This window comes from Anabrus simplex, chromosome 7, assembly GCF_040414725.1.
Source record: "Anabrus simplex isolate iqAnaSimp1 chromosome 7, ASM4041472v1, whole genome shotgun sequence".
In the NCBI taxonomy this organism is placed as follows: domain Eukaryota; kingdom Metazoa; phylum Arthropoda; class Insecta; order Orthoptera; family Tettigoniidae; genus Anabrus; species Anabrus simplex.
The window spans coordinates 322904921-322927447 of record NC_090271.1 but is presented as its reverse complement, the minus strand read 5'-3'; the positions used below and the strand labels follow the sequence as shown (position 1 = coordinate 322927447).

The 22527-nt window shown below is 38.9% G+C and overlaps 1 protein-coding gene across 1 annotated transcript in view; it reads right to left on the bottom strand.

The window, feature by feature from the left end:
* Positions 1 to 22527, bottom strand: part of LOC136877616 (myosin-VIIa) — a 267052-nt gene that overhangs the window by 214101 nt on the left and 30424 nt on the right. Inside the window, exons 6-11 of the mRNA XM_068228687.1 lie at positions 21346 to 21602; positions 21030 to 21195; positions 4112 to 4242; positions 3769 to 3953; positions 3166 to 3376; positions 2037 to 2172 (exon numbers count right to left, since the gene is read on the bottom strand). Coding sequence (XP_068084788.1) covers positions 2037 to 2172; positions 3166 to 3376; positions 3769 to 3953; positions 4112 to 4242; positions 21030 to 21195; positions 21346 to 21602 — 1086 coding nt within the window. The remainder of the gene's footprint in view (positions 1 to 2036; positions 2173 to 3165; positions 3377 to 3768; positions 3954 to 4111; positions 4243 to 21029; positions 21196 to 21345; positions 21603 to 22527) is intronic.

Here is a 22527-nt window from a genome sequence, read left to right as displayed (position 1 = left end):
TTTTTCCTTCACCATACAGGTTGCCCATCCCACATTTATTTTCTTTTTCTTTAACAGTATTTTCGATGGTTCCGTTGGCAATATTACGGTAGCATTCAGATTTCCGAACCTCCCCGGTCTTACGGACGTAATATTGATCTGAGATTCTTCGACAGCAGCTTCTAAGGAGAGTGCTGCTCTGAGATAGTTTTCATTTAAATCCGGATCCATACCGTACACTAGAATTGTTGTCTCCTTCCTTTTTGTTGAAACCTCTATTTCCTTGACGTTTTTAGTTATCTCACGTTGTAATACGTCAGCCTTTCCTTTGCCTTCTACAGTAAGTATAAGGTCATCCTTTGCTGTTTTCCTTATTCGTTTTATTTTAACACCAATTTTTTCGATGTTTACTCCTTCCTTTACTGTTTTAAGCAATTCGGCGTACGTTTTTCCCGCAGCTTTGCACGTAACTGTTTCCTGAGTATTGTCATTTAAGGATTTCTTTTTCGATGTTAATCCCACAGAAACAGCCTGTTTTACCTGCGTTTTACCCGATTCCAAGCACCCTATTTCAATATCACTCTTACGAAACATCCATTCCAAGATTTTCCTTATATAATTCCGATCAAGGGTATCCGGGATAGTTATCAGCACCTTCTTTCTTGCATGAGTCTCAATTATCTCTCTCCAGTGGGTGAGACATGAATACAGGCTCTGCAGGTCATTTACTCCATCTTGATTAAATGAATATGGTATTACATATACATATCGCAGCTTCTCCCGCTCTCCTCCTCGACTCGTGTAGGTTTGCGTAACAGTGCGCAGGAATTCCGTCTTACCTTCCTCCAGATTAGAGTTCAGCAAGTCAGAGATTTCTGTATGCATATTCTTCATGCTTCTCATAATTCCATCCTCCTCTGTAAGATGTTTGGGATTTACAACCATTGATATATCCCAATCAGTCAATTTCCCTATATTTCCGGAGATGACGTGCGTGTTACTGTAAACACAGTCAGGCCATTCCTTATCCAATAGCTTCGCAAACTCGTCAAAGCACGTAGCTTCCAAAAGGGTCTGCTCTATATCTAGCACTCTGTCACTGAATTGCGCCTGTGTCCCAACATCACGGGTTATTTTCTTACTGGAGGTAGTGCCCTGTTCCAAATCACTCCTAGCCTTTGGATCTTCATTCACATCAAATTGTTCCCATTCCCACGAACGACTACGGATTATTTCTGCCATTTGTCCCATTTCTTTAATACCTTTCTTTATCTCCGCTTTCGTATTGGGAGTCATCTTAACTAATGCTAATAAGTCTTCACTATGCTTGACTAACTTATCAATTTCTAGTCGCATCTCTTCTAATCCTACTCTTTGGTTTATAGTCTTCGTACTCTGTAGTTCCATGGTTACGTCCAGCTCCTCATCCGACATAGTATCTCTTTGGTTTTCTACGTCTATTTCAACCACTTTGGATTTGACATGTCTATTCTCAGTACCTCTACTCTCTTTTCTCTTTGAAAACATAACCTTAAATCATTTAAAGCAATATAAATGGTCTATTTACCTTGTCAGAAAAGGGATGCCTCTTTAGCTCATCAAAGAGAGATAATACCGCGTTCTGAAGGGCAGCACTTTCAGTAGTAGTAGTAGTAGTAGTAGTAGTAGTAGTAGTAGTAGTAGTAGTAATTACAAATGAGCAAACACCAGTGACTTAAATGTTTTAAAATGAATTTTAAGGAGTGTTATTTATAGGATCTAATGTCTATGTCAATTTTTAGATGAATTATTAGCTGAAGATGTCATATATATAAGACAAAATATGTTCTAAATTGTAATATAATGTGTTAGCCCTATGTAAATGCAGGGCAAGTAAAGTATTGAATAGGTGAAAACTCTCTCTCAATTTGATTTCCTCGTAAACAGCAGGTCTCCGAGCTAAGAAACAGTCGCTTGGCAGGCCAAGGTCTGTCAGGGCTGTAGTGCCAAGGATTGAGATTTTTAAAGTTTTTCTTTGTCTAATGTCATGTATACATTTATTACATAAACTCTATTACCATCAACATTATAGAAGACCACTCCAGCAAAATGATTGAGTCCAAAAGTTGCTGTAGTGTCTGATTTGGGCTTCAGATAATTTTTGGATGTAGAATGTGTTTGATGAACTTTTGTCAACATAGTTTTGTCAGTACCCTGGAAAGAAATAAAAAGTACAGTTAACTTATTATTACAAATAGTGATAATAAGATTGATGCTATTTTTAAAAACAAAACAAAAATGGAAGGACAGTACATGAGAAATACAAAAATGCAGTTGAAGCAAAGAATTAATAATTCTGTCATACTGGTGGGAGTCTTCAAGATGAAAATAATGTTGCAAAGAGATGAATTCAACAAGTTGGCAGTAACAAAGGACTTACTTGAAATAAACTTTAAGCTTTTGGTTCATTTCGAGTGCACATAGTACACGCTAAAGAGATGTTAAGTACAGAAGAAATACAGCAAATAAAAAACAATGATGGGAATTGAGGCCATTGTAGTTCAACTGGTAGAGCATCTCATATGAAACTGGAAGGTTGTGTGGTTGTGAGAACTGAATATTTACTTCAAACTGGCTCTTGGTGAGCAACAAGTATGTACTTTTCAGTAGTGCCAAACCTGTAGCTCATATCCCTGTCATTGGAACCAATAAGAATCAATGCGGCCATAGAAACATCAGTAGGGCATCTGACAAAAAAATCAGAGGGTTGTGTGTTTGGTTCCCAGTGGTGTCCTGTTGCACATTTTTACTTAGTATTTAATATCTCTCTGGTATGTACTAGATGTACTCAATACAACCTAAAAGCTGGAAGTCTATCTCAATAAATATTCAATTTAAAAAAAAATAAGAAAAAGTGCTTTGGACTAATTTATGTGAGAAGAATTTCATAGAATTTTATTTCCATACTGCACATATTATCAAAAGGGTATCTAAGGGATGAGGCAAAAAATGGACTCATTACATGGGCATTCACTTAGTATATGTTTCATGAATAAAGTCAAAAATTAAGGAAAAGAAAAAACTGCTTTTATTTTGCAAAGGATATATATTAAGAAAGCTAAGAAATCAGAAAAATTGATAAATAGAAGAAATCTGAAAATAATAAGATAGTTTACCAATATAGCTGAACATACAGTATGAAATTACCTTTGGGAATTTTGATTCCTCATCAATAAGAGCCATGATATTAAGCTGTCTGACACCAATGAGATCCAAAATGTCTTGATTATCCACAAAATGCATATGCTGCCAACTGATGCCTTCTTGTGAGTATTCTTGTTGCTCCAATTTAAAGATATGCTGTACAAAGAACTGCTGTAGGTTCTCGTTGGCATAGTTGATGCATAACTGTTCAAAACTACAGAACAAATGTTTATGAAATATATTTTAAATAAACTACATATGAATATGGTAAAAGATTAAAATTTTAATATCATTTTATTCCTTCATTTTTTCTATCTCAAACACAGATTTTTTTCTTTCATTGTGGATGTGAAGATCTAAAGAATTACTTTGATGAAGGCTTAAAGAAGGTGAAACATGAATGTTGTACAGTATATTGAAATAAAACTTACAAAGTATTGACTATCAGATGTAGGCTATTATAAAGAAGAATTGTAGGCCTTCTAAAACCATTATTTTCAACTTCGTTCTATTAAGATGGATGTTATTTGAAATCATTATGCTAATATAATATGTTTAAAACAATTTATTTATAGGATGTGTATAACAAAAGAAATTTATTCTTACCTGTTGTTTTTGAAATTCTCAAAGCCAAATATATCCAATACACCTATTGAAGTGTTAGTTGAAATCTTTGATTTGTTGATTGTTTGATTGATCTTGTCCACAATGTAGATAAAGGTTTGCCCATAGATACCTTTCACAAATGCATCTCTGGAATCACCTGCTTGTTGTTTAGATAATGGTGTTATCTACAAGAAAACAAATGTTGGTTTTAGTAAAATATTTCCAGAAAATAACTTTTAACAGAATATGTAGTCTACCTATTTACAGTAATTTTTTATTTAACACAATAAGATTAATTAAATAATACTGTTTTAAAATAAGAGAGATATCTCTTATGTCTTACCACAGATTCTCCATGAGCAAATATTGTTTTATGAGTAAGCGCAGATGCCAAAGATTCTTTGGATGCACCCAGAATTTCAGCAATTTTTCCTAGCAGACTTCGGTCGGCAATCTCTGATGCATCCATGTTGGCTGAAGAAAGACAGCACAGATGTAGGAGCAATGCTTACATTATCAAATAACTAATAAATTATTCAATAAATTTTTATTGAAATACACTATCAACAGAATTGTAAATAATACGTGAAACTGAATAGAAGTGCTGCCGCAATTTGACCTAAGAATAAATTCACTAATGCTGACATCCATTACATAGTAGAGATAACATCTGCAAAGTATTATACACTAGTGGCAATAGCTGCAAACGTATTTCTTGTCTCACTGCTTTGCCAGCATTATGCTATGATGTATCATATGGGTTATTTAGCAAACTGTTGGAGAGTCTTAAGTGTCTGGATTAAGTGACGAATTTCTAGAATTTTCATAAGAAAGTCTGTTCGAAGGCTATCGCATAAAGCTGGCCTCATAATGCTAGGCAATTTTCAGCAGGCAGTAAATACGAAATGTATCTTAAAACAGTAAGGACCTAATCCTGGAATGTGGCTACGGAGGACATTGTACTATTATATCTTCCCACACATTCTCCATGAGGAAATGCAGTAGCCTTATATGGTTCATGAAATCATTATCGTGCAGCATCATACCCTTAGGTTCGTCACTTACGTGAGGTTGTGTAAAATAAACCAAACCATTGTGGCAACACAAATTAAAATGTCCACTTAACCATTTCCGCAGTAAAATGTCATGCTTAGCAATGCATACAGATTTCATTTAATAATCCTTCCCTGCATAATTCGATGATGCTTGTTGTTTTAAGGGGCCTAACATCGAAGTTCATCGGCCCCCCTGCATAATTCAATGGAGGTTTCATTATGAATAATATTCTGAGCCAACGGACTTTTCCTACTGCGGAAATTATTAAGTCGATCCTTAGTATGAACTGTCTGCGTTGTGGGGGATGGGCAACGGTATGAAGTAGGGGATAGCCTGTAAGGGAAGAGAACTGATGATGATGATGATGATGATGATGTTTGTTGTTTAAAGAGGCCTAACATCGAACATCGGCCATTAATGGTACGAAATGAGACAAAATTTAATGACAATTTAAAAGTCCAAAATCATCCACTGACCAGACTTCAAAATGTAATGATGAAGAATTGATGTACGGAAATGAATTTAAAACAATCGGTGGATCTGATCCGCAATGCCCAACATTCCCAGAAACTAGCATTAAACAATAGTAGTACTGACCAGGGGACTGCTTCCAAAGCACAATCCTGAATCAATAATGCTTGTAGTCTAAAGGGGTCCAAAATACAGGTCATCGGCCCCTCATAATGGTACATATCGCTAGGAAAGTAGAACCATGGTGTTTGTCATGTTGCGGTACTAATCAAAAGTAGCGTAGACTCACGATATTCCACATATTATGGTACTACTCACAAGTAATGTAATGCGCACATGTAACACAGACTTATGGTGTTTCTCACATTGTGGCACCATTTACAGGCAATGCATACCTATGGTGTTCCTCACATAGGTGTAGTAATCACATGGACTTGTACTATCCCGTGTTGTTCCTCACACAGTGGGTACTATTCATAGGCTAGGCAGGCCCATGGTGTCACTTCCCGTGGTGTCGCTTATATAGTGGTACTAATCACAGGTACTGTAAAACTCACCCTGATTCACACACTATTGCTACTAATCACAAACCTGCCCTGAAAATGGTTTTCTGTGGTTTCCCATTTTCACACCAGGCAAATGCTGGGGCTGTACCGTAATTAAGGCCACAGCTGCTTCCTTCCCATTCCTAGGCCTTTCCCATCCCATCGTCACTGTAAGACCTATGTGTGTCGGTGCGATGTAAAGCAAAATAGCAAAAATCACAAACCTATTTTGTACCTAACATAGTGGTACAAGGCGCAAGTAAGGTGACCCATGGTGTTCCCCGTGTGGTGCTACTAATTACAAGTAGTCTCATGGTTCTAATACGATCATCCTTTGGTCGCCCCCTTTAGTCGCCTCTTATGACAGGCAGGGGTTACCATGGGGGTATTCTTCACCTGCATCCCCCACCCAAGGGGGAGGGGGAAGTACAGTGGGGGACCTTGTGTGCCCCAGGACCGCTACGGTAGCTGTGAAGGTCTTACAGGAACCCTGAAAAGTAACGGCTAACGGGGCTCTGGTGAAATCCTTAAAGGCAGCTGAGGCGAAGAAGGAGACCTTTGGTACGGCAAAGTTGGCGGAGGAGGCAACCCTCCCTCTTCGGGTTAAAAGAAGATGGAAACCACTGCCTTGTGGTGAAGACGGATCTTCAAAGGCTAAGGGAGACAACCCCAACAGAAAACAGCATGCCTGGAGGCTTCAGGTGGCAGCCCCACCACCAGGCTTGGGTGCTGTGGGCCAAAAACTCGCACAACCTTAAATTAAACCATTACAGAAACATCAACAAAGAGAAACTCCACTGATCCAAAGATGACGAATTTTGGCTTGAAAAAGGTAATAAAATTGGATTATGGAATGTGAGAACTCTGCAGGAAAGTGGAAGACTATGACAGGCAGTGGTGTGTATGAAGAGTTATGGCCTGAACAACTTAGGATTAAGTAAGGTGAGATGGAGCGAGTTTGGGGAATTGACCAACCATGATGGAGCTACAGTGATATATTCTGGAAGACCTGAGGGCTATGGAGTGAGGTGGGTACATTTATGGACAAGGAGGCTAAGAGGAGCCTTATGGAGTGGTATCCAGTGTCAGCAAGGATAATTGTGGCACATTTCAAGACCAATATCAGAAATGTTGTGATGATAGTGTGCTATGCACCCACTGAGACAGCAAACGAGGAAGACAAAGAGGCATTTTATATGCATCTAAATAGCACAATCAAGAAACAGAAGAGATAGGATATTTTTATATGGTAGTTGGAGGAGATTTGAATGCAAAAGTGGGCCAGAATAATGAAGGACTTGAGGACATCATGGGAAGGCATGGCCTAGGAGAAGGAAATAAGAATGGACAGCTCTTTGTGGACTTCTGTGCCACCATGGTCTGGTTATTGGTGGTATGGTATTTCCACATAAAGGATGCCATAAAGTGACCTGGGTATCACTGGATCATAGGACAGAGAATCAGATAGATCATGTGGCGATTGGACGAAGGTGGAGGCATTCACTGTTGAATGTGAGGAATAAGAGAGGCGCAGACATTATTCGTGATCATCATCTTGTTGTGGCTACCTTTAGGATGAAGATTCAAGCACAGAAAAGAAGGACAGAACAGATAAAGAAGTTGTATGATGTTGGAAAGCTAAAGGATGACAGTAAGGTGAAGGTCTTCAGGATATAACTAAAGAATCAATGTCAAGCACTCACTGAGGTGGAGGATGAAACTGTTGAGGAAAAGTGGGTGAAGATTAAATCTGCCTTTATGGAAGTAAGTGAAAATATCCTGGGTTTTAAGGATAGGAGGAAAAAAAAGACTGGATGACCGAACAGACATGGGAAATCATTAGAGAGAGGAGAGAGATAAAAGAGGCAATGAAAGCGTGTAAGACACGAGCAAAAAAAAAAGGCAGAACTGCAATCAAAATATGCTGCAAAGGATAGGGAAGTAAAAAGAAGTGTGAGGATGGATCAAAGGAACTGGGCAGATGACCTGTCTCAACAGGCAGAAAAGGCAGCCAACAAGAGAAATCTCGAAGAACTCTATACCATCACCAGAATTCTGGCAAGGAAGCAGATGCAGAAAAACTGTTCAGTCGGGAACAAAGATGGAACCCTCTTAACTAACCCTGAGGATCAACTGAAACAATTGAAACAATGGCAGGAACATTTTACTGCAGTTCTAAACCGCTCCATAGAAGATCAGTCAGATGTGGGGAAGAAAAAGCAGAAGAAGAAGAGATCCAGTCTGACCCAAGAATTAAAACCTGCATTCCAAAAGCAGAAAAAATCAAAAAGGCATTTAGAGAGTTGCATATTGGTAAGGCAGCAGGAGTTGACAACATTCCATCAGAAGTTATGAAAACTAATATGGACACCACTGCCAATATATTGCAGCCTCTATTAGAGAAGGTATGGGTTACTGGAGAAATGCCGGCAGACTGGAAATGTGGGTTGTTGGTGAAGTTACCAAAAAAAGGGGGATACGTCTTATTGTAACAACTAGAGGGGCATTACGCTTCTCTCAATCCCTAGCAAAGTCTTCACCAGGATTCTGCTGAACAGAATTAAAGAGTATGTCAACTTAAGGCTCCGAAGAGAACAGGCAGGCTTTTGTCTGAATTGCTCATGCATAAACAACTTGAGGATAATTCTGGAGCAGTGTGCCGAATGGTCATCTCGCAACTACGCAGTGTTTGTTGACTTTGAAAAAGCTTTCGATTCGATCAACAGAGAAGCCATGTGGAAGGAAGTGAAGCGTTATGGAGGGCCAGCACAAATTGTCGATCTCATTCAGGAAATGTACCGTGATTACACAAGTAGAGTCATTCATGAGGGCTGTATATCTGAGCCTATATCTGTATGTTTAGGAGTTCATCAAGGTTGTATCCTATCGCTAACTATGTTCTTGGTTGTGATTGACACGGTAATGCGGAACGTGACTCAAAATGTGAAACATGGTATCCAATGGGGATTAGTCAATAGGCTTGAAGATCTGGAATTTGCTGATGATTTGTGTCTCCAGTCTGAGGCACATTGAGAAAGGCAAGCAAAACTCAAAGATTTGGTAGAGGAAGGGAAAAAGGAGGGAAAAAGGACGGACTAATGATCAACTCAAAGAAGACCAAGGCCCTAAGGATTAACACCAACAAATCAGACACATTTGTCTTCAATGGTGAATCTATCGAGGGTGGATAGCTTCACTTACTTGGGCAGTGTAGTTGCCGAAGACGGAGGAGCTGCACAAGATGTCTCTCAGCACATTCAAAAAGTAAATGTTGCCTTTGTTCGGCTCTACCCGGTGTGGAAGAACAAGAGAATATCTATCAGGACAAAACACTGCATCTTCGAAAGTAATGTCAAGTCTGTTCTATTATATGGGTCCAAGACTTGGAAAGTGACTGGAGAAATTACATTCAAGTTGCAGACCTTTGTTAACCACTGTTTGCAAAGGATTCTTAACATCTACTGGCCGGAAATAATCTCCAACCATGAACTCTGGAGTAAGACAGGAGAGAATGAGATGGCCATACAGATAAAGCATCAGTAATGGAGATGGATTGGGAACATACTGAGGAAGGGGAACGAAGCAATTGAGAGAGAGGTGCTGGACTGGAACCCGCAGGGTAAAAGGTAGAGAGGGAGACCCAAGCAAATGTAGTGAAGATCTGTTCACATGGAAGCGATGGAAGAAGGCAAGACCTGGAGTGGGGTAAAGAGGTTGGCTGTCAACAGGACCAGATGGAGATGGTTTGTTGATGCCCTATGTTCCACAAGGAACAACAGGAATTATGTAAGTAAGTAAGTAAGTAAGTAAGTAAGTAAGTAAGTAAGTAAGTAAGTAAGTAAGTAAGTAAGTAAGTAAGTAAGTAAGTAAGTAAGTAAGTAAGTAAGTAAGTTAGTTTGGCACATGTACGTGTGTGCTCTTCAGCATAAGAAAAATAAAATAAAATTGGCTAGGTAGCAGGATATTCAGACAAGGAATAAGTGATGTTTCTGAGGGTTAATCAGTTGGTGAATTTGAGAGTGGTAAATGTAAATAGGATGGTGAGAAGAGGTTTAATTTGTTGGTTTTTAGGTGTATATATATATATATATACCAGGTGGCTCACGGACACCGTACTTTCTACTTATAAATGTCCCGCATGCATAAGTGATGTGTGGGGTGTCTAACAATTGATTTTAACAGGGGAACTACTGCCAGCGGGCAGGTTACATCAGAATATGAAGAGATAAGAAACAGAGTCACACTCGCAGCATGTTACTCAGCACTGGCGGTCGAATGCACCCCTTGCATTAGTAAACATCGTTTTCGACCGCATAGTTCTAGGCTGGTGTATGGTACAGCCGCACTATATTTACTGTCTGCTTATCGCCAATGGCTAGTGTGTTCAGCAGCGACGAATACATAGACAGTATTTTAATCTGGACAACCCGGTCGGAATGCAACCGAAGCTCCAAACAGACGTACGTCTTCTACACAAGTATTTCACCAAACAGTATCGTTTTTGTTTCATACAAGCAACTCTTTTATCGAGTGGAATGTCTACCCATGTATAAATTAACAAGTGATTAAATTTCCTTTTCTGCATCTTTGGCGTGTTAACAAACAGTAGCGGCTATTAGGAGGTGGGGCGTGAAGGGAAAGTCGCCCCCGCCCCTCACCACTTTGTGGAGTAAACATTACATATTCACTTTAGCCACCTGGAACTAGGAATTATTATTATTTGTTTTACTAATTGCTTTACGTTGCACCGACACAGATAGGTCTTATGGCGACGATGGGATAGGAAAGGCCTAGGAGTTGGAAGTAAGCGGACGTGGCCTTAATTAAGGTACAGCAACAGTATTTGTGTGGTGTGAAAATGGGAAACTATGGAAAACCATCTTCAGGGCTGCCCACAGTAGGATTCGAACCCACGATCTCCCGGATGCAAACTCACAGCGAATTATTTGTAAAAGAAACGTTATCTGTACAAGCCTTTGTGTCTTATCTGCTAATTCTTTCCTTTATTTTCCTTAATTATTAACATAATTTTTGGCAGAAATAAGCACCAAATGCTGTTCGTCGCGGCTAACCGATTTGTATAGCGCTACGACAAGTAGTGGAGACTTTGCATGTGCTGTGGGGAAGGGTAGTAGAGGTGTAATGTTTTTGCCAAGGTCATGGACACTGAGTTATAATTCACCGGTATGCCGCACGCATTCATCAGTCTGGCAGCCTCTTCAGTGTCTGTTAGTCCCTTAGTGTGTAATAAAATACTAAATAACTTTTAATTGCATGATCAAGCCGTACTTTTATTTAATTGTACCGGCTGAGCTAGCCGTGGAGTTAGGGCCGCGCAGATGCGAGCTCGCACCCGGGAGATAGTGGTTTCGAATCCCACTGTTGGAAGCCCTGAAGATGGTTATCCGTGGTTTCCCATTTTCACACCAGGCAAGTGCTGGGGCTGTACCGTATTTAAGGCCATGGCCGCTTCCTTTCCATGCATAGCCCTTCCCTGTCTCATCGTAGCCATAATTCCTATCTGTGTTGGTGTGACGTAAAACCAATTGTAAAAAAAATATTATACTATTTTGCCTTACGTCGCACCGACATAGATAGGTCTTATGGTGACGATGGGACGGGAAAGGCCTAGGAATGAGATGGAAGCGGCCGTGGCCTTAATTAAGGTACAGCCCCAGCATCGTCTTCAGGGCTGCCGACAGTGGGATTCGAAACCACTATCTCCCGGGTGCGAGCTCGCATCTGCGCGGCCCTAACTCCACGGCTAGCTCAGCCGGTACAATTAAATAGAAGTACGGCTTGATCATGCAATTAAAAGTTATTTAGTATTTTAATACACACTAAGGGACTAACAGACACTGAAGAGGCTGCCAGACTGACGAATGCGTGCGGCATACCGGTGAATTATAACTCAGTGTCCATGACCTTGGCAAAAACATTACACCCCTCCTACCCTTCCCTACAGCACATGCAAAGTCTCCACCACTTGTCGTAGCGCTATACAAATCGGTTAGCCGTGACGAACGGCATTTGGTGCTTATTTCCGCCAAAAATTATGTTAATAATTAAGGAAAATAAAGGAAAGAATTAGCAGATAAGACACAAAGGCTTGTACAGATAATGTTTCTTTTACAAATAATTCACTGTGAGTTTGCATCCGGGAGATCGTGGGTTCGAATCCTACTGTGGGCAGCCCTGAAGATGGTTTTCCATAGTTTCCCATTTTCACACCACACAAATGCTGTTGCTGTACCTTAATTAAGGCCACGTCCGCTTACTTCCAACTCCTAGGCCTTTCCTATCCCATCGTCGCCATAAGACCTATCTGTGTCGGTGCAACGTAAAGCAATTAGTAAAACAAATAATAATAATTCCTAGTTCCAGGTGGCTAAAGTGAATATGTAATGTTTACTCCACAAAGTGGCGAGGGGCAGGGGCGACTTTCCCTTCACGCCCTACCTCCTAATCGCCGCTACTGTTTGTTAACACGCCAAAGATGCAGAAAAGGAAATTTAATCACTTGTTAATTTATACATGGGTAGACATTCCACTCGATAAAAGAGTTGCTTGTATGAAACAAAAACGATACTGTTTGGTGAAATACTTGTGTAGAAGACGTACGTCTGTTTGGAGCTTCGGTTGCATTCCGACCGGGTTGTCCAGATTAAAATACTGTCTATGTATTCGTCGCTGCTGAACACACTAGCCATTGGCGATAAGCAGACAGTAAATATAGTGCGGCTGTACCATACACCAGCCTAGAACTATGCGGTTGAAAACTATGTTTACGAATGCAACGGATGCATTCGACCGGCCGCGCTGAGTAACATGCTGCGAGTGTGACTCTGTTTCTTATCTCTTCATATTCTGACGTAACCTGCCTGCTGGCAGTGGTTCCCCTGTTAAAATCAGTTGGTAGACACCCCACACATCACTTATGCATGCGGGACATTTATAAGTAGAAAGTACGGCGTCCGTGAGCCACCTGGTATATATGAAAAGAGGATGGATGAAGTCATAAGTGGATGTGTTGTGTACTATATGGTGATGAGAGAGAGGACTTTCATTCACTGCCAGTATGTAAAGAAACGATTGAAGAGAGGCGGGTGTTTATGAACGAGCAGCAGTTTAAGTTATTGCTCATCCGTGTAATGGAGATAAATTTTTAAGGTAGTTAGTGTCTGAGTGGAAGTGTGCTGGTAATTCATGTAGGTTTTTGATCAGAATTAGAAGCAGAAGTACAGCCGCCTTAAAAGCTAAATCTCAGTTGTGGTAAAGAGGAGAATGATCCAGGCAGTGGATTATCATGACACAGGTAGAGCGTTAAATTGCACTAGTCTCAGTGCAGTAGAAAGGCGGCCTTCCCCACTACTGGCTAACAGTGGGGAAAGGGGGAAGTTGATGGCATGTGTCACCAGAGGGGGCAATCCTAGCATACAGGTATTATGCTAGGTCAGGAGAGATTGAGTTACACACGCCATCACATACCCAGGAAGTAGGGAGGTAGTTAACTTTGTGTTTCCATGTTGCTATTATTTTGTATTTTCGTTTTGTGTGCAGTTTTGTTTTGTTTTGCTGTATTGCCATTGTTTTTCCTTTTCCTTTTGCATTTCAGTTTTGTTTTGTTCACTAGTGTTGAGTATTATTTTATCTTCATAATGTACTGTCTGATATGTTGTCTTAGTTTGCTTGTTTTTGCTTGTAATTTTTCCTAGTTTTGCTTGTTTTTTTAAATTGTTTTTTTCTATTTTTTCTGTTGAGATTGATTAGTTTGGAAAACTGTAAGATCTGGAGAAAAATAAAGGTTACTTACTTACTCTATAATCATTTTAAATAACATACAGAATTAAATTCAAAATGAAAATGTTGCGGTGGGTTATCAGGGTCCTTAAAACTGAAATTACTACACACTATGTCTGGCTCCATGGCTAAATGGTTAGCGTTCTGGCTTTTGGTCACAGGGGACCCGGGTTTGCTTCCTGGCAGGGTCGGGAATTTTAACCAGCATTGGTTAATTTCACTGGCACGGGGGCTGGGTGTTTGTGTCATCTTCATCATCATTTCATCCTCATCGCGATGCACAGGTCGCCTACGGGTGTCAAATCAAAAGACCTGCACCTGGCGAGCCAAACATGTCCTCGGACACTTCCAGCACTAAAAGCCATACACCATTTCATTTCACTACACACTATTCATTGAACAACTATTTAGAGTTATTTTCAAGTTCACTCGCATATGAGCTTTCCATTCGGCACAGTTTTTACTCACAGACATAATCAAATGCAGCTCTGTGTGCAACGAACTCCTGCTTTCCAATCATGGTTTCTCACAACATAGTGTCATTCCAGAACAGTTCAATTCACAACTAACCAGCCTCACTGAACTCCGTGCAGCTATTTGATGGACTCACTCCTCACTGCAATACTCATTGTGGGCTTATGAACAACTCATAACTCTTGTGTTTACTTGTGACAGACTCAAGACTGACTGGTGTTTGCTGGCTCCCTTCTTTATGTAGGCCAGCAGGAGATTCTTGCTGATTCCATTTCCATATCATTCTGGGTGCCTTGTCCATTGTTAATCAGCTTCCAATTTCTTCTAAGAAGCTTTCTTGTCGCGAACCTCAACACTTCGCTGGTGTTATTGTTTTGCTGGCTCCACACTGCACTGGCAATGTCACTTCCTGCCAGCACTGTAGCCTTGCCAACCCCCTATACTGTTGGCCTCAGTCACAATATAACAGAGAATGACAGACTTGTAGACTTATATTTTTATCGTGTGTGCCAACTATGTTTATGTGTGTACAACAGAATATTCATTTATTGTGGAATGAGAAGCTACCATTCTAGGGAGTGTTCAAGGACAGATGCTTATATACCGAAGTAGTCACATCATTTAGCACATATAAACTCTGGTTTGGAAGATTTCAGTCATTTTTAAGAGGTGCTGATTTTAATAAATTGATTATTATTTGTAGGTAACAAACAAGGCAGACGTTTTGAAGATTATAAACAGAAGAGCGTGGTTTTGAGTTTAATGACGACTTGCATTATATATCAGTTAAGAGATGTTTAGAATTAAATACGTTGTAAAGGTTATAAGAGGAACTGTTAAGAATGTGATTAGTGTTTAATAATAATAAAAAGTAAATAGGTCCAAGAGATATTTGGTAGTCTGAGTAAACCACTGAGGAAGAGGACACTAAGGTCCTAAAAATATGTACGGTGTATTCTGTGATAATAAATAATTAATTAAGTAACTTTAAGCATTGACAAGGCTGATTTCAAATATAACAGTGGATTTATTCGAGCAGAGATATGGATCTATGCTGTACACCATTTTATTAGCCTACATCCAAGAATACTCTGTACTAAACTCAGCCTTTAATGCTTGCCAATACCAATGTTAACTTTTGTTACATGAGTTATGTTACATGGGTATGTCATTTCAGTCATCTTTTTGCAGATGTTTCAAAGTTATGAACTTTGACATGCATGAAATGTACTGTATTTTACTGAAATGTTTCATAAAATGAAAGCCTCCATGGCTCAATTGGCAGTGCACCGGCCTCTCACTGCTGGATTCTGTGGTTCAAATCCTGGTCACTCCATGTGAGATTTGTGCTGGATAAAGCAGAGATGGGATAGGCTTCTCTCCAGGTACTCCAGTTTTCCCTGTCATCTTTCATTCCAGCAACACTCTCCAATATAATTTAATTTCATCCGTTAGTCATTAATCACTGCTCCAGAGGAGTGTGACAGGCTTCGGCAGTCGGCACAATTCCCATCCTCACCGCTAGATGAGGGGTTCATTCATTCCATTCCTGACCCAGTCAAGTGACTGGAAACAGGCTGTGGATTTTCATTTCTTCATAAAACAACTGCATTGTGTTCACCCAAAATTGGGAGGAATGTTATTACAAGGATGTAATTTTTCCATGCCAGTTGGTTCATGACTCTTCAGTGCATGAACAGACACATTATCCAGGAATGATGATCAGACGCTGTTATTGCTAGCAAAGTTGCATGTGAGTGAGTGATGCTATAGTAGCACATTGCTTAAGATTATCAATCAAGACAGCTTGGCCAGCAACATGCTACAATGGCTGACACAGAAGTTGTCAGGATTGAACTTCTATTTCTTCGTCAATTATTTTTTGCTTGGAAGAAATAAAAAACACTGGAGATCGATTTTTGGATAAGAGCAATATTTTTCATTATATTTTCTGTAATTGGTATACAGAGTGTCCCAGAAAGAATGGTGAATATGCAGGGATATGACAGGAAGGAACATTTGAAGTAAAAAAACTTCATATGGACATGTGCCGTATTTCGAATGGGTTCCGGATAGAACACATTTAATGTACATTTGTTTTTGGGCTAGAGGTGCCCATGTGTGTGTCTTACCCACTCAATGTCTTTGATGTTTTCAAATGGGTACAAGTTTTCTGCATGTGTTCGCCATACACATGTTTGTGGGACGATGATCGTGCAGAAAGTTGGCGTGTACTGGTAGCAGGACTACACTGCACCATTTCAACAATGTGCTGCTGTTTCTGCACAGGTTGTTGAACTACATGTTGAGAAGAAAAATGGGAACTTGGAAGAATACCCGTTTCATGCAATGTGCTAAAAACGTCAATCAGGAATTCGATGTGTCGGAAAGCACCGAAGGTATTCATCGTTCAGCAGCAGGGGCACTACCATCGCAGAAGTCGTAAACATACACCATATCTGCATATTTTTCATTAGTGTAGATGTGTGGCATTTTATCCAGCGTGTATACAAACACATTTAACCAATGCTTCTTTCTGATACGCTCACAATACACCATGGGCAACTGCGCAATCAATGGACTAGTTTAATGGCAGAAAGACATCCTGATCAAAGAGGTTAAAAACAACGAGGTAGGTTGGGCTAGAATAAAACATCAAAGAGGTTGGGTGGGTAAGACATACGTGCGTACCCCTAGCCCAGAAACAAATGTACATTAAATGTGTTCTATCACGGAAACCATTTGAAACAAAGCATATGCCCATATGAAGTTTTTTTGTTTCTAATGATCGTTCTTGTCATATCCCTGAATACTGACCATTCCTTCTGGGACACCCTGTATATTACAGTACACATAACCCAGAAGAACTGCAAGCTGGGCTACATCAGATCTCTCATCTGTGTGTAAACTGAAAGAACCACTAGCTTTTATTCCCCTAATATAGAGTTCTCATTCATCTTGTTTTTCCCAGGACAGTTCCATTTCTTTGAAAAAAAAAAAAAAAGTCTCAAGTGTACTCATTTTGCTCCAAATGTACCACTTTTTAAGCGTCTTTTCTAAAAGACATGTGGATTTAAAAAAATCTATTCCATTGCAAACACTGGAAAATGAAGGGTTTATAACAGGTGAAAAGCTTCAAAACTATGCAGTAGACTTCTATTTCACTTGCAGTGAATGTATTCAGGCCTCTCCAGACTGCACTCTGGACCACTTTGAAGAGAAAGGAGGGACAGACAAGGAAGTGACTTATCCATGAAGACTGTGTTACCAAATTTTGCTGTAAATGAAGAGCACTTGTTTGACAAATTTTCATGTAAGGAAAGCAAAGTTGAAGTGTGGAGTGAAGTGAAAGGTCAAGGTGTCAGTGACCAATGGTGTGAAGTGTTCATTCATTTTAAAAAGCAAAATATAAATATTAAGAACTTGAAATACTTTTGAAATACTTTTGTGAGAGCCCCAGTTTAACTGTCTCTAGTTCTACATACGAACTTATGACCTGAATGTATCTTCAAAACATAGAATTTTGACAGAGACACTCTACTGATGGTGGAGATATTTTTCACCTAACTTCCTTATAAATAAAGTGAGCTTCTGCATTGTGTGGTCAGGAAGGCTTTGTACCTTTGCCTAAAATCTCATTAAGCTTATGTACAAGGCATTATGAATATGAAAGTACACAGGCATAAATGCCCATTAATGCATCTTCTTGACATAAATGAGTTTGAGACATGAAATATCGTTTATAGGGTTTGAGCCTACAGACAGAACATGAAAAGGGATGACAGTGAGATATTCTGAACATTCACTTCTGTCTGTAAGAAGTTTTCTCATGGTTTGCAATGATATTGTTGATGTTCTGATTTTTAATGAAATTAAGTTTTAAATATTCCATAATAATTGAGTCAAAGTGTCATAAGAAGCCTCACACATATTTTCATTGTTATTAGCAGTGGTTTGAGAAATGATGCAAAGTTTTAATTTAATTCTTCACATATATGCCTAAGAAATATCAAGTAGGTTCTTTTTACCGTCACTAAGATGCGATTCCAAATAGCTTTGTAACTTTGCTGGAGCTGACAAGCTATTACTCAGTATTTTTTAATACAAAACACACTGAACATTAGGAAGAGTAGCCAACTTATTCAGACCTATGATCCCAAACAAATAATTTTAGAACTTGTTGATGCAACTTTCTTTATACATGAATTTCCGTATTCCGAAGATGAACTTTATGGATGCTGTGTACATTTTCTCTTACTCAAATATAGACAGGCCAAGCTGCCCGTCATTGGCGAAAACATTTCACAGAACTCCAAACCCAACTCTACAGAACTCTGGGAATCTGCAAGACATAGTTTGGGAACCACTGACCGATGAGAAGTCTACTATCTTAGAATTTGCTATCAGTTGATTGCTTAGTATTGCTATTTGTTTTACGTTACACCGACACAGACAGGTCTTATGGCAATCATGGAATAGGACAGGGCTAGTATTGGGAACGGAGTGACTATGGCCTTAATTCAGATAGAGCCCCAGCATTTGCCTGGTGTGAAAATGGGAAACCATGGAAAACCATCTTCAGGACTCCCAGCGGCAGTAGGATATGAACACTCCATCTCAAAGCTACATGACCCAAACCATATAGTCAACTTGCTTGGAGCTAGCAGTTAAAGTGAGGAAACTACAAACAACTGTTTTCAGAATCGTGGTTTCAACATGAAATGAATTTGAACAACTGTTGAACTTGTGGAAAACCAAACTTGAGGAATATGGACTGCAGCTCAACATGTTGAAGACTGAATGCATGGAGTGTGGAATGCAGAATTTGGCACAAATTGTTGTAGATCAGCGGTTGGCACGCGGGAAACAAAAGTGTATCCAGCTGAGCAGCAGTGGGCTCTGTTTTCCGACAACTGGTGAGTGACTCAACAGCTAAACCTGTGGCGCGTGCATCAATATGCTATGGGTTTATGCTGAGTTTACAGAACATAAAGCAGAATGTGGAATAAATGCAAAGACTAGAGAAAGCATTTTTTATTGATAAGAACTGAAATATTTACTACCGGTACATGAATTAAGTTTATAAACATAATCAAAACATAATAATTGTACAATGGAAAACCATAACAAATGCTTCAGTTTAAAAAAAATAAAGTTTAACTTCTGGTATATACCACACACAACACAACTTGTATACCTTTTTTGTACTATAATGCTAGCAAGTTCAAAACAACTTCATGTAAAAATAGATGTTTTCTGTCATGAAAGGTACAATACAAGTGTGCTCTTATTTTTACACAAGTGAATCACTATCAGTGCTAAATGCGGTACTATTTTTTCAATGTTGCTAGTCGTCGTATATCCAGTGATAAACTTCTGGTTACATTTAAATGCAGTGTGCACTTCAAGTGTTCGTCACTGAGTGTGGATGGCATCAGTGACTTTGTTATTTTCATTATTGAAAAAAAAAGTTCTTCACATGAATACATCATTCCAAACATAGAAATAATCATTGCAGCCCTTTGATGGAGACGAGAGAAGTGGTTTTGCGGTAAATGTTTATAGAATTCTAATTTTAGAATTGAAGTTCTAAAAATATCATTCAGTGTTGGATCACACATCAGATCAATGACTTCTAGTTGTACATCACCATGGACATCATCAATATTTAAGGAAAATGGTGTCAAGAATAAGAGAAAGTCTGTTTCTAAACCATTTAGGTCTGTGAATTGTTGATGAAATTCACTGTAGAGACAGGAGAGACTTTCAATATATTATGTGAAATTTCCATCCTCGATAACCAAAGCTACAGCCTGCATGTTTTTGAAATGTGTTAGATTTCAGGACTGAAGATTACAACTCCACAATTTTAGCTTCATTTTGAAGGAAACAATTTGACTGAACATGAATGTAATAAGTATATCTTTTCCTTCTAGAGAAGCTGGTTGACTATACGACTTAGCTACACTGCTACAATGATATGTAACTTCAATGCTCACTACTCGCAGCCACTGCTCTATGACATACTGCCCGCCCAGCTTGAGCTCGGAACAGCGAATGGCTACCCAGACATCGCTGAATGCCGAGGTCTGTTGTAGATGGTACTCCACTCACTAAGACCAATGAGTTCTGATACCTTGGACCACACATAATACCTGACAGAGACACATCTTAGATGCCCAGACTCAAGTGAATACTGCTTGACACCTGTCATGAAGCAACATGAGCAAGCACTTCCAGAAATGGAGATACGCTGGTCTCTGGGAGTCACACAGTTAGACCAAATCAGAAACACGTACAACTGGAACACCTTTGGAGTGTCACCCATTCCAACACTAATGAGAGGAGCTAGACTGTAGTGATATGAGCACGTAATCAGAAGAGATGCAGTGTTAGTTGCAAGAACAATCATTGAGCTCAACCCAGATGGACAATGACCTCCAGGAAACCTAAATAGGGATGGACTGCTTGCAGAAAGACATGCAAGTTGCTGGTGCAGGTGCAGATGGTGCAGCAGACAGGACAAAACGGAGGGCATGATGCAGAACGACGGATCCCGGGAAATTTGTCACAAAGAAGAAGAAATGTAATTAGTGGAATTAGGGAATGGTATAATTTTCAAGTTATTTGAAATAATTTAAGAAAAGATGGGGTAAACAGATCACTGATTGATTGGTTGATTGCTTGATTTATTGACTGATTGAGTTTCAAAATCATATCACACCACACAGTTCAGTAAATTTAAACACTAATCTGTAGGAAATATTGGTACCGTATGTAATAATCCTTCATATCATGAACCTACTTTTACTTTGCTGGCAAAATACTTAAATTTGTCATTACTCGGAGCAGAGAGGACTGTTCTGTAGATTTAATCATTCAAAGTATATTTTTAAGAAATATTGTTGTACTTACAGATAACTGTTGATTTGTATTTGATGTTTCCAAGATGTAACACAGCAGCAAGTAACTTAAAAATTTCCCAGATTTCTTCTTCAGAAAAGTTGAGAACTTTCATTGCAGCTCGGACAACTGCAAACTCTTTGGCATCATTCCGTCCATCGCATGTCAGAGTTCCTCCCTGATCAAACATGACATTAATAGGTCTCAAAAAGGAGGAAACATAGTACTGTTATTGTTCGAGTTATATAAAGTCCTATATTAGAAATAAAGCATTACTTCAATTAAGTCTTTTTAAATGTTATGTTACAGACTACCTGATTTATACTACCTTTGTGAGATAAACATAATTCGCTGCCTGTCCTAGCTGCAATGCATGCCTTTCATCAGCAGAAAGACCAGACAACATGCAATAAAATATATGATAGTTGCGCTCTCCCTCATTCTGATATACAATACGAGACTTCTCTAACAGATATTGTTCTATTTGTGCTCCTTCAATAACATTTTCCTCATCAAAGTTTATATTGATGTATTTGCCAAATCTAGAGGAGTTGTCATTTCGTACGGTTTTTGCGTTTCCAAATGCTGTAAACAAAAGAATAATATACTTTTAATTTATAATAATAATAATAATAATAATAATAATAATAATAATAATAATAATAATAATAATAATAATAATTTTTATGTTGCACTAACTAATTTTACATTGTTTGACGACTCTGAGGGCCTGAAATTTTGTTCTACAGGATTTAGTAAATGTGAGCACCTTCAAATAGCACCAGACTGAGTCTGGTTCGAACCTGCCATAATGGGCTCAGAAATCCAATCCAACTCACTCAGCCTAGTAATTTTGAAACAACTGCAGTCATTTTGTCTGCCTCACATGTTCGCCAAGTCAGCATACATATAAACCAATTACAAATGAGTACTGTTACATTTTTAAAATCAGGCCTACTCTCTTCAGTACCAGACATCATATTGTACATATTCAGAATATTTAAACATTAAAATCAGCACAAAATAAATCACTAACTGCAACAGAAGTGCCTTGGGGCTGTGTCTGTCTACCGAGTTTAATAGCTGCAGTCACTTAAGTGCGGCTAGTATCCAGTAACAGAGAGTTACAATAATTGAAAATCTTCCACCTTTTTGATACTTTTTATTTGCTTTTTAGAAAATTATTAATTATAAACAGTACATGTTTCGTTGTCACTTGAGAACATCTTCAGCTGTTGTTAAGCTTAGGTGAATCGCTAAGTTTCTGAATACATTATTTTCAGGTACATTGTTCCTATTAAAGACTATTTTGAATATAAAATTAAATTAAAATGATGTTAAAACAATGTGAGGGTTAATGGGTTGATGAAATGAGATAGGATGATACATAGTTAGCCTGCTTAAAAACTATATCTATTCATCAACTCTGTTACACTAAAAATGTCTATTTGTCTTCCAGTTAAAACAAAAAAAGGAAAAAAACAAACATTTAGAATCAGGAGTTTACAAA